Source organism: Nyctereutes procyonoides, unplaced genomic scaffold, assembly GCF_905146905.1.
Source record: "Nyctereutes procyonoides isolate TBG_1078 unplaced genomic scaffold, NYPRO_anot_genome, whole genome shotgun sequence".
NCBI lineage: Eukaryota > Metazoa > Chordata > Mammalia > Carnivora > Canidae > Nyctereutes > Nyctereutes procyonoides.
In genome coordinates this window covers 5,796,721-5,812,402 of record NW_026575051.1, presented here as the reverse complement: position 1 = coordinate 5,812,402, position 15,682 = coordinate 5,796,721, and the positions used below count along the sequence as shown (strand labels likewise).

At 55.0% G+C, this 15,682-nt stretch overlaps 1 protein-coding gene across 3 annotated transcripts in view; it reads left to right on the top strand.

The window, feature by feature from the left end:
- The window catches only part of CPNE5 (copine 5), an 89,330-nt gene extending 74,128 nt beyond the window's left edge, over positions 1-15,202 (top strand). For all 3 annotated transcript variants that reach the window (XM_055329546.1, XM_055329545.1, XM_055329544.1), the window contains 9 exons: positions 507-560; positions 4,294-4,355; positions 8,412-8,458; positions 9,937-10,118; positions 10,536-10,663; positions 10,893-10,995; positions 11,602-11,659; positions 12,076-12,149; positions 13,499-15,202. In XM_055329546.1, coding sequence (XP_055185521.1) covers positions 507-560; positions 4,294-4,355; positions 8,412-8,458; positions 9,937-10,118; positions 10,536-10,663; positions 10,893-10,995; positions 11,602-11,659; positions 12,076-12,149; positions 13,499-13,717 — 927 coding nt within the window. In that variant the 3' untranslated portion in view covers positions 13,718-15,202. The remainder of the gene's footprint in view (positions 1-506; positions 561-4,293; positions 4,356-8,411; positions 8,459-9,936; positions 10,119-10,535; positions 10,664-10,892; positions 10,996-11,601; positions 11,660-12,075; positions 12,150-13,498) is intronic.
- The last annotated feature ends 480 nt before the right edge of the window (positions 15,203-15,682 follow it).

Sequence of the window (15,682 nt, the reverse complement as noted above, 5' to 3'; positions counted from 1 at the left end):
AAAGTTCTCACTGTCCTGTTAGGCGGGTGGGGGTGGGGGTGGAGAGGGGAGCCTCAAAGGCCCTAGGGCTGGATCCCCAAGGAGGAGCAGGGAGGGTGGGAATTGGTGGAGGGAGGAGGGAAAGGCATTTGGGGTGAGGGGAGCAACCTGAGCCAACACACAAGAGCAGGCATAGAGGGCATACTTTGGCCGCATTTGCGTGGAGGCTGTGTTTGGGGGAGCAATGGGGAAAAAAGGTTAAATAAATATTATTCCTGGTGTGTTTGGTCGTCAACACCGGGTCTAATCAGGAAGCCCGCTTTCGTAAATCTAAATGCCAGTATCTCACAAAACCTTCCCAGGACCCTCCTCCCCTGGACCTCCCATACCCCCCTCCCCAGTCTTCACGCCCCACAGTCTGCTTGCTGGGGCTGAGGCCATACCTGAGGGTGGCTACAAGCTCTAGGAGCCTGGCCCTGACTGCTTGGAAACACTCCTTACCCGCCAACTGTTTTTTTTTTATGCAGGTGGTAAACCCAAAAAAGAAAATGAAGAAAAAGAAATACGTGAATTCTGGCACAGTGAGTAGCCAACCCCCCAGCCCCACCCCACCCCCGCAGCCGGGTGCAGGCATCCTGAGGCCTGAGCTATGTCTGGTGTCAGGACTCCTGCATGGGTTCCTGCAGAGTGTGAGAACCAGACCTGGAGAGTTGGGGGTGGGGAGGGGTGGGGCAGATGGAGCAACAGGTTGGGGGGTAGCCGGTGGATGGTAGACGGTGTGTAGATGGTGCAGGCCACACATAGGCACTGTGGTAAAGAATGAGAAATCCCAGAAACTCCCGTGGGACTTCCTGCAGAAAGGGAGAGGAAAAGGAGTAGTGAGCATGGGGCCCTTAACTCTGGGAAATTCCCCATTGCGGTGCTTTTCACAGGTTGTTTCCTTGAGAGGCAGACATCTTCTCATCATAAGAGAGGAAACCAAGGCTGCCAGCAGGGAAGTGACTCACCCAAGGTCACAGAGCTAGAGATGGCAGGCAGCACTACAGTTCAGTTGAGAGCTGGTAGCTGACACTGCCCCTGTTTGTCATGACGATCCTAGGATTACACTAGTGTGTGGCTTCCAGGGGCCAGTCTCCAGAACATTCATGCATTTGTCCAAGAAAGATTTCCTGAGCGCTACCATGTTCTCGGCATGAAGGATACAGCTGGGAAGCAGACAGACCTAAGTATCTGGTTCTTGGTACTTATATTTTAGTGAGGGAGGTAGAAGACATATATATGTATATACACACACACATACGTGTATTTGTCACATGGGTGTGAGTGCTGTGGAAAAAAAGCATAAGAAGGTAAAGGGTTAGGCAATGCCAGAGACAAAACTACTATTTTATATCAAGTAGTCAAGGAAAGATTTTCTCTAAGAAGGTGATGTTTGAGCAGAGGTTTGAAGAAGGTGAGCAAACAAGTATTCAGGACATTGAGGAAAGGGAATAATAGCTGTAGGGATGAGCATGTGTAAAGGTCCTGAGGTACAGCCCACAGTGCATTTCTTGTACAAGCCAATGTCTTTGCCCTGCAAATATATTTAGAGCTGCTTCCTTCCTGCCCTCCCCACTGTAGAGGTCCATAGCCCCATCAGCTAATGTAGCCACATTTAGTCATTAGATTTAAGTAAACTGCAACTCCAGACCCAGAAGAGGTCCTCATTAGGGAGCTCTGAGGTTCCTCTGAGGACCCTTATTTTCTCCATTTGTAAAATGGGTCTAATAAATCATCCCTACCCTGCTTTTTGCACTGGGTGGCTCTGACAGAGAGCTGGAGACGAGAACTTGTAAACTGCAAAGTACTCTGCTCATTCAAAGGGGAATGATTCTGTTTCCCAGTCAGGCTTGGAGAAGCTGCAGTGTTTCTCAGTGGGAATGCTGTCAGCATGTTGGACAGGATCATTCTTCATCTCCCAGGACTTCCCTGTGCATTGTGGGGTGCTTAGCACTCCTGGCCTCGGCCCATGGCTATTGGTAGTGCCACAGTCACTGGGAGACCCCTGAAATTTTCCCACACATTCTCATGCCCCTAGGGGACGCAGCACCTTCCCCAGCTGAGAAATCTTGGATGTACAGTTAACACACACACACACACACAAAGTTTGAAAACCACTGATCTTTTTTTTTTTTTAAAGATTTTTATTTATTTATTCACAGAGTCAGAGAGAGAGAGACAGAGACACAGGCAGAGGGAGAAGCAGGCATCATACAGAGAGCCCGATGTGGGACTCCATCCAGGGTCTCCAGGATCACCCCCTGGGCTGCAGGCGGTGCTAAACCTTTGTGCCACCAGGGCTGCCCAAAAACCACTGATCTTTAGTTTTCTTAGAGATAAGGAAACTGACACCCAGAGAGGGGACATTATTTGTCTTGGGTCAGTCTTCACCATAAAAATATCAGTCAGGGCCCAGGATGCTTTTTTTTTTTTTTTAAGATTTATTTATTTATTTATTTGAGAGAGAGAGAAAGAGACAGTACATATGATCTGGAGGGGCAGAGGGAGAGGGAGAGAGAATCTCCAGCAGACACCCTTCTGAGCCCAGAGCCCAACGCAGGGCTCGATCTCATGCCCCTGAGATCATGACCTGAGCTGAAATCGAGTCAGATGCTTAACCGACTGCACCACCCAGGCATCCCAGTTTGGGATGCTTATTAAACGCACATGCCCAGGACACCTGGGTGGTGCAGTTCGTTAAACATCTGGTTTTGGCTCAGGTCATGATCCCAGGGTCCTGGGATCGAGTCCTGCATTGAGCTCTCCGCTCAGCAGGGAGTCTGCTTCTCCCTCTTCCCCTCTCCCCTTCTTGCAATCTCTCTCTCTCTTTCAAATAAGTCAATAAAATCTTTTTTAAAAAAGCAAATGCCTAGTCTATTCTCTGGGCTTCCATTTGAGGAGGCCTAGGCTGGGGCCTAGGAACCCATATTTACCGCTTCTCATACCTTACTTACTATGTGCAGAATCTTCTGGGGATCTTGGTAAAATGCCAAGAATCTGCATGTCCACCTTTCTAATCAGCATCAGGGTGATACTGCTGCTGCTGCTGCTGGTCCAGGGACCACACTTTGAGCAGCAAGGCCCTGGGTATCCATATGGTCAGGCAGGTTAAGGAACTACTTCATCCCAGGGCCTTTGGGGGATGGGAGTAGGGAGTGGAGTTCAACCCCCAGCTGCAGGGTAGACTCATGTGAGGAGCTAAGAGAAGATCCAGGGCCAGAGCCCTACTCCCTAAACTGATATAATTGGTTTGGGGTCCTCAGCCAGGCTGCAGGAGGTTTTAAAAGCTCCCCAGGGAGGCTGGTGGTCATCAGTCAGGGTGGAGGCCGCTGCCATAGTCCACTCCTATGGAAGGGAGGCTTTGTCCATTCAGGCGCCTAACACTGTAATCACAGCAGGTGGGGTCTCCAAGGCCCAGGGCAGCGCCCACACACCCTCCCCTTATTTGGGCTAATATCAAGCAGAGGCCCTCCCTGGCCTATCCAGAGAGTTGATAAAGATAGCAGAGTCTGCACCAGTAGAGGATTCCCCAAATTCTAGGGTCAAGTTCTCTGACACAAGTAAAAGTTCCCCTGCTTCCAAATCTTGCCTCATTTAATTGATTTTGGCAGCCAGGCTTTCACTTACTTGTCTCCACGATCCTAAATCATTATCGTAATAAGCTGCCAGGTAGCTGCCTGTCTAGGCAAAGCCAATGCCAAAGCCGACAGGGGGCAGAGGTTGAACGGCAGCGTGTGCTCTGGAGAGGGAGCTCCAGGTCAGTTACCTCCCAAGAGATAACAGGCTGCTTTATGAGGGTCTTGGGGCTGAGAAGGTAAAGATTTGGGATCGATCGTTAGCACGGCAAGGACCTTGTCAGCAGTGGCAGGTTGTTAGGCCTGTTTCAGGAAGACCCCCCCTGTCTTCTACACTCCACGCACGGACCCACTTAGGGGAAACTTGTGCTCTTGGCTTGAGCCCCGGTGCTCCAGTGACAGAGACCGTGCCCTGCTGGGATGCAGCTGAGCATAATGGTCAAGGAGGCAGGCTCTGGAGTCAGACAGACCCGGGTTTGGGCTCACTCGACCAGGCTCTGGTGGTGTCCTTGGGCATGCTGCATTGCCTCTTTGAACCTGTTTCCTTGGCTATAAGATGAGATAATAGTTGTACTTTGTAGGGTCCTTGTGGGTACTGTATGTGACAGAGTCTGCAAACTTGGTGCATGCTCCATGCTCCTTCACTTTCCGCAAACCAGCCCTGAGCTCCCTGCTGACCAAACTCTGTTTTGTTTTCAAGGTCACGCTGCTTTCCTTTGCTGTGGAATCAGAGTGCACATTTCTTGACTACATCAAAGGAGGGTGAGAAGAGATCCAGCTCGGTTTCTTTGGCTTCAGGGAGTGGGAAGGGGCCCCACCCTGGCCCCTCTGATGCCCTGGACATAGCCTATGAGCTGTGAGCAAACTCCCATCTCTGGCCTCAGACAACTTTCCCAGAGCCCCACGTGCCCCTGGATCCTGAGTGGCTGCAGAGGCTGCTCTTGAGCCACGGAGGCCAGCCTGGGACCTGTGGGGGTGGGACCCAGGCGTGGTAGGGACTCCCTGACAAAGAGAGCCAAGGGCTTAGGGAGGTGGAAAGAGCTCTAGACTAGGAATTAGGACGCCCAGGCTCTAGGCCCTGCGTTGCCATGAATTTGCTGGATTACTTTGGCCAGATCACTTTCCCTCCCTGAGTATTAGTTTCCACCTCTATAAACAGAGACTGGAGTTAAGTGAATTCTAATGGCCCTTCCTTCTCTGAGCTTCTGATGTCTGGTCTGTCGGGGGGGTGGGAGGGCCATGATTAACCTGCCCAGTGTCATCAGGGACCTCTAAGGGGCAGGAGGCTCTGGGGGGGGGGGGGGTTGAGCCATCAGATGATCCCAAGGCCAACAGGTGGTCAAACACAAGTTTAAGGAGCAAAAAGAACCAGAGGGGTTGGCATCCAGGCCAAGGCAGGCAGGAAGGCCTGCAGGCTCCAGCCAACAGCTCACGAAAAGAGAGTATGCTCCCTGCCAGAACAGGTGCCAGGTTAGGGTGTGGGTAGCCGAGAGCCCACAGGTGCAGGCAGGTGAGTGACTACACCTGTCTGGAAAGACGAGAGGCAGGGCAGCTGCCAAAGGCTCATCCCAGCCAAGCGGGCACTTGGCTGCCAGGTTCTCTAGGGCAGAGGGAAAAGTCAGGCCCTGGGAAGCCACACTTACTCTCCCATGACACCACGCCCTGCTGCCTTAAAGCTGGTTTCAAGGTTGCAAGCTCTCCTTCTACCTACTGAGCACACGCCTCGCTGTAGTCACCCAGAGGCCCCTACTGCCCCTCCCTGTCCCTCCTCTGAACCCACTCCAGACCCTGCCCTTGGTCCCTTCCCCCATCGAAACTGCCCTGTTCCCTAGCCCATGGAGCAACCCACACTTACATTCTATAGCACCTGCTCATTTTCAAAAAATCCACATCCTCTTTATCCTCCTTTGCATAGTGCCCCTAATTTACAGAACACAGTGGGCAGGGGGAGGGTGATTATCTGCATGTAACTTGCTGGTGGCCACATGCCCAGCCAGTGGCAGGGTTCCTTCTGTCCACACATGCTGCATTTCTTCCATAGTAATGAATAATCCCGGCCCTACCTGCCTCATAGCTACCAGGTGGGGTGTGATGCAGGCAGAGACAGTAGAGTGAAAGGGCTGGGTGCGCTGTGATGTCTCATCGAGAAGGAGCCCTCAGAGGCCGGCCTTCTGCGCAAAGCTGGCGCCGCCAGTACCCGGCAAGTTAGCATGCTGGCGCCAGCCCTCGCCCTCCCTCGCACCTCTTCGTCCTCTCCAGAGACCTGAGTGAGAGAGCTGGCTCCAGGGAGTGAGAGCCCAGCCTGCGTGTCCAGGCAGGCAGCTGATGGAGGCATTTGTCTCAGGATTTTCCCTTCCCCGGCCTCCCTCCCCTGCCCACCTGGCCCGAGAGAAAGGGAATGGCCACCTCGGCCCGTGTCAGAGATGGAGCTGGTTGCTCAGCAGCCTGCGTTCTGTCCTGCTCTGCTCTTGGGCAGGCGGGGCGAGCCTGCAGGGAGTAGCTATCCCCCAAAAGTACCTGCTTTCCAGCCCCTTCCCTCCCTGAGTCATTTCAGAACCCAGAGCAGGGGAAGACCAATTAAGGAGTAAGGCTTGCCTCTTCCCTCACCCTTATTTGGATGTGCCTGGCTGGAGGTGTCCTTCTGCTCTGGTCCCATAGTCCAGAACCACCCTCTGGATGGTGGCCCTAGGAGTAGAGCTCTTTCCTTCCAAGTGTCTCCCTTCCTCTAACACAGACACACAATCTCTCTATTCCCCAGTGAGAACTGACAACAAACAGCAGATGAATAGGATAGGCCAACTCCTTTCACAAATAATCCTGTGACCTTAAGCCTTAATACAAACAAAGGCTTATTTTTCATTCATGGGGTGGCAGGGATGGGTGGGGAGATGCTCCACACACAGTCAGTTGGGGACCTAGGCTCTTGACATCTTGTGGTTCCGTGTCCCTCAGAGGTTGGAATCCTCTGGATGCTCTGTCCCCAGACAGTAGACAAAGGGAAAGAGCATGGAACATCTCTGGACCATCTCCTTCCAGCAGACCCTGCCTTGGGTCTCCTGCTAACCGTGTCCTTCACCCTTCCTGGGGGATGATGGTTCCATGAGCATCAGCTCCTCTGTGGTCAGGTGGAGAGAGGACTGTGGCTGATCTTATATCAGCCCATCTTGGAACCACCAGAACGGTGTCCCTAAAGGTGATCCCAGAACCCCCTTCTCAGGATCCATCCCTGGATGAGGTCAGGGAATGTCTGTTGAAGAAGTAGATTCTGGGACCCCCTCTCAGACTGACTGATGTGGCATCCTTGCAAGTGGGGCCCTGGGATCCTCCTTTCAAACAAGCTCCCTTGGTGACTCTGTGGTCACTGCAGAATAAAACCCACAAGACTAGACTTTATCAGGGACTCCTATCTTGTCGGCTTTGTTCTATCAGCATCTAGCACAGAACCTAGAACAACCAAACCCTCAGAAAGCTTCAACCCTGAATCTGCATCCTCAAAACCAAACTTTTAATTATGGAAAAATTCTAAAATACATGCAAAAGTAGAGAGAAGGTATAACAAACCCCAAGAATCTTTCACCCAGATTCACCAGTTACCAACTCCTGGCCAGTCGTGTTCCATGCATGCTCCCTTTCGTCCAGTTGTTTTGAATCAAATCACAGACATCATATTTTCTCCCCGCCCCCAATACTTCAGGATGTAGCTCTAAAATGTAAGGGCTTTTTCTTTGTAAAATAGAAACACAATGCCATAATTATACCTAAAAATCAAATAGTCCCTTAACACCAAATATCTAGTCAGTGTTCAAATTCTCCCAGTTGTCTTATAAAGTTGTTTAATTGGTTTATTTGAATCAGAAATCCAGGCAAGGTCCACATTGTGATTGGTTGATTCATCCCTTAATTCTCTTTTCATCTGTTGATTCCCCCAAGCACCTGAGGATTTGCCAAAACAGATTACTACTGCTCCCCACCGAGGGATTCTGATTCACAAGGTCTTGGGGGGCCTGGACTCCTCACAGGGTTCCCCCAGACTGGCTTTAACTGGCTGCATCCCCCTGCTATCATTTATTGTTACATTTACAATTTTTTTTGGTATTTATTTGACAGAGAGATAGAGCCAGAGAGCGCAAGTAGGGGGAGCAGCAGAGGGAGAGGGAGAAGCAGGCTCCCCCCTGAGCAGGGAGCCCAAGTGGGGCTCCATCCCAGGACCTTGGGATTATGACCTGGGCTGAAGGCAGATGCTTACCTGACTGAGCCACCTAGGCACCCTCCACACCCTCCATCATTTAACATCATTTAACATGTTCCTCTGTCTCCTGTATTTCCTGTAAACTGGGAGATAGCTCTGGAAGCTCACTCAGGTTCAGTTTCAAGTTTTGGGCAAGACAGCATTATGGGTGGTGTCTTGTTCTTCCCTCAGAGATGCACAATATCTCTTTGGCTCTTTTTTTTTTGTCAAATAAGTGTTAACCCTGAATCTGACTGTGAATTTGAGCCAGAAACAGTGAAACCCTACTTCACTGGACTCAGGTGGGCCTAGGGGCAGGGCTTGGGGAGGAAACAAGTAATCATCACCATGTGCCCACACAGAGCATAATCCCTTCAGAGAGCTTTCACACTGACTACTTCTTATGCTCACAACAATTCTGGGGGGCAGGGATGTGCGGTGTGTGGCTGGCATTTCCTATCCCCATTTTCCAGAACTAGAAGAAAATGAGTGACTTCACCAAGGCTACATATATGACAAGCTGTGGGGCTGGGGTGGAAGCCAGATTTTTGCCTGTCCAGGTAACTCCTCTGCTTCTCTTCCTCTTCCAGGACCCAGATCAACTTCACAGTGGCCATCGATTTCACAGCCTCCAATGGTGAGTGAGGAGATGGGCAGAGGAGCCAGAGGGAGACTGAGGGCAAGAAAGGGGAGGACTTTTCAGAGCTGTGATAGTTGGCCCTCACAGGGAGCCCGCTCTCCCATATTCTCTGGCCTCACCAAGAAGGAGGTACTTAGGCCTGGAGAGCCAAAGGTATAACCAAGATGGCGGAAGTATCCCCAGCTTGGACTGTAGTCACTAACAAATCTGGGCTCTGGGTCCATGGGAGAGTGCTGGAGAAAAGGTGTTTCCTCACAGGATCAAATCTCACATCCTCTGCACAGCCCAAACCACAGGCTGGAGGGGAGCTCTGTGGTCCTCAGCGAGGGCAGGAACCCCAGTTCCCAGCCCCGGCTCCCTTCCCGCCTCTGACCTCCTCTAGGGTGGGGCTCTGAGTGAGTCACCAAGAGCAATCAGTGCCCAGCTTCACATGGTTAGAAACATCACAACTTTCCTTGGAGTCTGGACTCCTGTTAGCAGTGCCCAGTGCTCATTTCCATGCTTCTCAGAAGCAGCCCAGGTCTTTGATGGGCTCCAGCATCTGAGAGTGGCAGGATGTCTGAGCTGGGAGGAACTGTAATACTAACAACAAGGGGAATTCTAAGAATCATACCTGCTCCATCCTTACAACAATCCCAGGAGGTGGGACTGTTATCCCCATGCTGTACATGAGGAGGTGAGGCTGAGAGGTTAAGGAGCCATCGAACAGCCACAGCTATAGCAGGATCTGTTCCTTGGCAGTCTGTGCTGAACCCCTGATTCATAAGCAAAATATGGGCAGTTATTGGTGGTGATGAGGGCTATGGGAAAAACTGAAGCCGGCAAGAGGGATAGGGAGTGTTGGGTGGAGGCTGTAATTTTCAGGAGGCCACTAAGGGAAGACCACACTGTGAAGGGGGCACTTGCATAGAGGGAGTGAGCCATGTGTGCATCTGTGGAAAAGTGCCCCAAAGCAGAAGGACACGCTATGGCAGAGGCCCTGAGGTGGGGATGGCAGGGGGCCACGCCTGAGTGAGTGAGGAGAGGGGATGGTGGGAGGCAAGGAGGGAGATAACTGGAGGCTGGACCCTGTGGGACCTGTGCACTGCCCCCCATAAGGATTGTAGGTCTCCTTCTGGGTGAAATGAGAGCCTTTGGAGCAGGGAAGAGGCATGGCCTAGCTGCCTGGGGTTTGACAGCTCCTCTGGCTGGACTGCAGGCATGAGGGTGGAAGCTGGGAATTGGTCTGGGCCTCTGATTCCTGAGGGCAAGGGGATGGGGGATCGCAGAGGGGGGAGAAGTAGGTGAGGTGCTGCATATATTTTGAAGGTTTAGCAACCAGGATTTACTGAAGCGTTGAAAATGTGGCAGGAGAAAAAGAAGGGAGTCAAGGATAAAGAAAATTAGGGGTCCCATTGGACACCCCCTTGTGCATTCTGAGCCCACGGTGCGTGGAGTGTTGAGACTAGCACGTGTCCCTGTGTCCCGTGTCCCAGGGAACCCATCGCAGTCCACGTCCCTGCACTACATGAGCCCCTACCAGCTGAACGCCTATGCGCTGGCGCTGACCGCCGTCGGGGAGATCATTCAACACTACGACAGTGACAAGATGTTCCCTGCACTTGGCTTCGGGGCCAAGCTGCCTCCTGACGGGAGGGTGTCCCACGAGTTCCCGCTGGTAGGAGGTCCTGGGTGGACGAGCTGAGGGCTGACCGGGCTCGGGCGTGGTGGCAAGCCTGGGCAGGGGGTATCTCCCATCCTCCCCGCCTAGACATATGGCCTGCTATCTGTAGGGGGGCTTGGAGCAGGGCCTCCAGAAGCCCACGGTGCACCCTGCTCACCAGCACCTCCCCTCCATGTCTGATGCCACCCACAGTGGGCTCTGGCCTCCTTTTCCTGACCAGACACAGGGGAGGTGCAGTGGAGACATGGTGCAGTTGGGACATGGGATGCCAAGGGGGCTCTCTCCCCTGCTCCCACCAGAGAAGAGGCTAGGAGATCGCAGATGGGCTGGCCTTCCCCACCCTGGCTGTACCCCCACTCCCCAGAGACCCCTCCTTCCTGGGCTCAGCCTCCCTATCCCCGGTGCCCCCAGAATGGCAACCAGGAGAACCCCTCATGCTGCGGCATCGACGGCATCCTGGAGGCGTACCACCACAGCCTGCGCACGGTGCAGCTCTACGGCCCCACCAACTTCGCCCCCGTGGTCACCCACGTGGCCAGGTGAGTGGTGCGGCCACTGGACTCCCACCGCGGCGGCTCAGCCGTGAGGGCGTCCCTGCCTGTCCTCTCAGGAAGGTGGGAGGGGGTGGCTCTTCCACTGACTCGCCTTTCAGGGAGCCCTGACCCTAAAGAGACCCCCCTCCTGCCAAAGAGTTGCCCCCACCAAAGTGTCGTGGGGGCAGGGAGGGGCGCAGAGCAGGCCAGACAGACTGCGGCCCCTGCCCCCCAGGACGGCGGCCGCGGTGCAGGACGGCTCCCAGTACTCGGTGCTGCTCATCATCACGGACGGGGTCATCTCCGACATGGCACAGACCAAGGAGGCTATCGTCAATGTGAGCTGGGGGCGGGCGGCGGGCCTTCCCACTTCTTTGGAGAAACCCTTAGGACAAGGCTTCCTGGACAGGGCAGTTTGAGGGGTGGCGGGGGTGCTGGCCTGTGAGGGGTCCCCCCACCCCGAGGAGCTCTGTACGCACCCCGGATGGTCCACTTCCTCCCAACGCCTCTGGCTCCCTCTTAACCCACCTCCAGCACCACTGCCCCAGACCCCAGCCCAGCCTGGCCAGTCCAAGTGGGAGCCTAGCAACGGGGGGTGGGTAAGGAACATGGCTCCCCCTCCTGGGTGGTCTCCCTATATGAGGGGCTCCGGCCCCAGCAGGCACAGCTCGATGCCCACATCAAACATGTCCACTTGATGGAGGCCCAGGGACAGAAGAAGAGTGGGGGGGGGGGGTTCTCAGAGAAGCAGACCTGTGACCCCTATTCCCCTCTTGACCCTCCCTTCCTCTCTGAAACCCCCCCTTTTCCCCATGGTCTGTGTCCCTGCCCCTCGCCCCTTTCCGATCTTTCTCTGTGTGTGTCTCTGTCCTTCTATCTCTCATTTCTTCTGTCCTTCTGTCTTCCGTTGCCCCACCCCTCTGGACCCTATTCGGATACCCCAGGCTGCCAAACTGCCCATGTCCATCATCATCATTGGCGTGGGCCAGGCGGAGTTCGACGGTGAGTGCTCGTCCCCCAGATGCTTCCCGGCAGGCTCCAGGCCCTTGGGAACGACCTTCCCGCAGAGGGAGAGCTGCTGGCTGGGTGTGGCCATCTGGGTCTGGGTGTGTCTGTTTGCACAGGGAAGGGTATGTCACGGTGTGCACCCACGCCCACGTCCCAGGGCTGTGGGGAGGAGGGTGGGGAGGAGGGCCGGTCACTCCTGCCTCCTCCAACCCCGGGAGCCCAGGGAGGATGGTGAAGCTAGAGCGCTGGGCTGGAAGTCACTTACCTGGGGGCTGCCCCCATCTCCTGGCCTCAGCCTCCTCCTCTCCAACCCGGGAGTCTGGTCTGACAGCCTCTGTCCGGGATGGGCCCTGCAGGGCCCAGGTGCCCACCCTGGATTCACCCCACAGCCACTGCCTCTCCTCCCACAGCCATGGTGGAACTGGATGGCGACGATGTGCGGATCTCCTCTCGGGGGAAGCTGGCGGAGCGGGACATTGTGCAGGTGAAGCCCAAAGCCTGCCTGCCCCGAGGAAGATGCCAGAACCCCTCTAGCCAGGCGGACCTCATATCCCATTTTATTTTATTTTATTTTATTTTATTTTATTTTATTTTATTTTATTTCTATTTTATTTTATTTTTAATTACTTTATTTGACAGGGAGGGAGCGCACAAGCAGGGGGAGTGACAGGGGGAGGGAGAAGCAGGCTCCCTCAATATGGGACTCGAACCCAGGACCCTGAGATCATGACCTGAGCCAAAGGCAGACACTTAACTGACTGAGCCCCCCCCCACGCCCCCTGTACCCCCTTTTAGAGACTTCTCTGGAAAGGGCCCCTGGAGGGAGCTGCAGAGTAGCCTGTCCACCATAGAAGGGAACAGGAAGCAGTCTTTGGGTCACCCCTCCTCCCCGGCTGGACCCTTTTCTACCACTCTGAGACACACCGCTAAGGTTGCTGCCCTGACAATGCTCCGCCCAGGCCTCCCTGAACCCCCAGGCCTCCCTAGTCCCTGCAGAGCACTGACACCTTACTTGCACTTCCCAGTGTCTTCCGCGGGGCTGCCTTCCCAGTTAGAACGACTCGAAGGTGGAGGTGTCTTTAGCGTTGCTCTAGCCCTCTCCAGGAGCGGGCATTGCTTGGCTAACTGGACCCGTGTCTTAACGTGTTGTGTGGGATGGCACACATAGCGGGCACATGCATCTTTGTCTCCAGGGTGTCCCTGCCCAGTCAAGCCTCAGAATGCACCTTAGTAAGTGCTTCTGTTTGTGACTGTCCTGCAGTGTGTAGGAGATTGGGAATATAGAGGCTCCACCTTCTCCAGACGCCCTGGATTTAAAAAATGGGGGTGGGGAGGGGCATTCCAATGTTGGAGACCAGTTAGGAGGCTGGGCACCAGAGCAGGGGCAGTCTGAGAGGGGGGTCACACGTATGGAAAGGCCCGGAGGCAGGAGTGAGCTGAAGCACTCTGGGGGTGGGGGGTGGGGGGTGGGGGCCACCCCCTGGGAGGAAGCCAGAGGGGCCTGACTTTAGGTGTGGGGCCCAGAGACCGAAGAGGAAGAGAGACAGAGAGGCTGGGGGAGATGGGGAGCCAGGGGGTTCATTCAGCATTTCCGGAGTGCTGGCTAAGTCCCTGTGCTGGGTGCCGAGGCTTCAAGGACCAAGGGCTCCTGTTCCGGGGTGTACCCTGGCCTGGGATAGGCGCTCAGGAGGCATCTGCTGGGCGAACAGAGACTAGCCCTTCAGAACTCGCCAGCAGGGGGAGGCGTTGAGAGGGGAGAGAAGAGGCTGGGGTGGAGTGGGGCGGGGTCCCAGGCCTGGAGACCCTGCCTGACCCTGCCTTTCCTCTGGCCAGTTCGTGCCCTTCAGGGACTACGTGGACCGCACTGGCAACCACGTGCTGAGCATGGCGCGCCTGGCCCGCGATGTGCTGGCCGAGATTCCTGACCAGCTGGTGTCCTACATGAAGTCACAGGGCATCCGCCCGCGCCCCCCGCCTGCGGCCCCAGAGCCCTCGCCCCCACAGTCCCCAGCCCACACGCCCCCGGCCTCCCCCCTGCACACACACATCTGAGTGCTCTTCCCAAGGCCCCCCCGACCTGGGGCAGGCGCTGGGGCCTGGGGAGGCCAGTGGCAGTACAGGCGGGGCCCCCAGACCCCCTCACACTATGCCATGCCTAGCCTTTGTAACGTGTGTGCCTGGGAGGCCGGCGGGGGACGGGGCCTCTGAAGACTCCTCTCTGCTTTCCTGGCCTCATGGCCCGTACCCAGGGAATTGGAGGGTGCAGGTGGTGGAGGAGGTGGTGAGGTTCCGGGCCCCTGCCTTTCTCGTTTCCCCTGGACACCTGGTTCTAGCCCAGCCAGGAAGGTGTTAACAGTCTGGAGGATTGGGGTCCTCCCCCCAGCCCAACTGGGCAATCTCATCTGTTCCTAGACAGCCCTGAAGCCTGAGCTGGGCCTCTCTCCTCCAGGGCTCTAGTCTCTCCCCTCCTCCTGTGGTGTCTACTCCTACACCTGGCCCCTGACCTCCCACCCCAGTATCTACCCCGTCCCTGTTTCCAGTGAACCCTGCGGGGCTGATGGGCTTGCAGGGACGCCTGAACGTGTGACCCCTCCCAGGGATACTTGCATGCCATGGGAGCCCTGCAGACTTGTGAAGAGGAGGCTGTGATGGTAGGGCACAGGCCGCATGATGGGTGAGGAATGGAGGCTTTATGGGCACAGAGTCCTTTCTGGAATGACGCTGGTTTTAGATACATAGATCCACAAGCGTCTCCTGGGTGTGGGCCCACAGGCACCTCTATAGTTGACTCCTGGCTCCAGGGATCCCCTCCTCCTGCCATGGCTGCCCAGGGCCCTCCGAGCCCCGTCGTCTGCTGCTGCCCTGGATGCCTTGGAAGGAGCAGTCCAGCCCCAGCACTCTCACACTGCCCCTATCTCCCACAGGGATCGGAGATAAGAGTCCTGGGTTCGAGCCCTGCATCTAGCCCCTGCCTGGGGGAGCCCAGGCAAGGCCCTTCTGCCTTCTAGGACTTAGAAGTAGGGCAAGAGGGTTGACCAGATAGTCCCAGGTTTACTTCCCGCTCTGGTGTCCCTAGGGTCCATTCATGCCACGCCCAGCTTCCCGCATCCCACTCCCCAGCAGTGTGACCCATCACCCCAGGCCGTCTTGGCCCTTAGGGTCACCCTGTTCCATCCTGTCACCTCAGATCCACCCTGGTCCTTCAGCCTTGGGCTCTGGTGTCTGAGCCGGAGCCCCTGCCCCTGCTGTGGGGAAGGTGAGAAGGGTGATGGCACCCCTGGGCCTGCAGAGCTGCCCAGCCCTTACCCCCACAGGGAGCAAGTCATGCATGCCAGCCCCTCCTGCAGCATGGGGCTCTTCAGCCCACTACACATCCCATGCCTGGGTGGAGACCAGGCCCCCACCCTGTCTGCTGCCCGACACCGCTTCCCTTCCTGTCATGCATGATGGTGGTGTTTCTACACTGTCTGGTCCTGTACCTGTCTCCGAGACAGTCTCTGTGTGGAATTTGCCTTAAACTGAAGTAAATTTGGTCCTTTTAGTAAAGTTCCTTGTTTTCCTTTCTGCTGTGAAAAATAGAAATATATTGCTGTTTGACAGGGTCCAGTTCTCCTCTCTCTCTCTCTCTCTCTCTCTCCCCCTCTCCCATTGTTTTGTACAATAAGGATTTCCTGAGCAACTACAATGTGCCAGGATCTGTGCTGGGCACTCAGGATGCAGCAATGAACAAAACGCAGGCCTGTCTCCACATGAAGCTTACAACAAACACAAATAAGACAGGGAAACACCCAGTAAGCATATAAACAAATAGGTAGATAACCTAATTTCAGGCGGTGATAAGTTACAAAGACAAAAAAAAAAAAGTTACAAAGACAACAGAGAATAAGGGACTGGAGATGGACAGGGTGATTTTTTTAAAATTTTTTTTTAAATTTACTTGACAGCATGCACAAGCAGGAGGAGGAGCAAAGGGAGAGGGAGAAGCAGGCTCTCCACTGAGCAGGGAGCCTTGTGCAG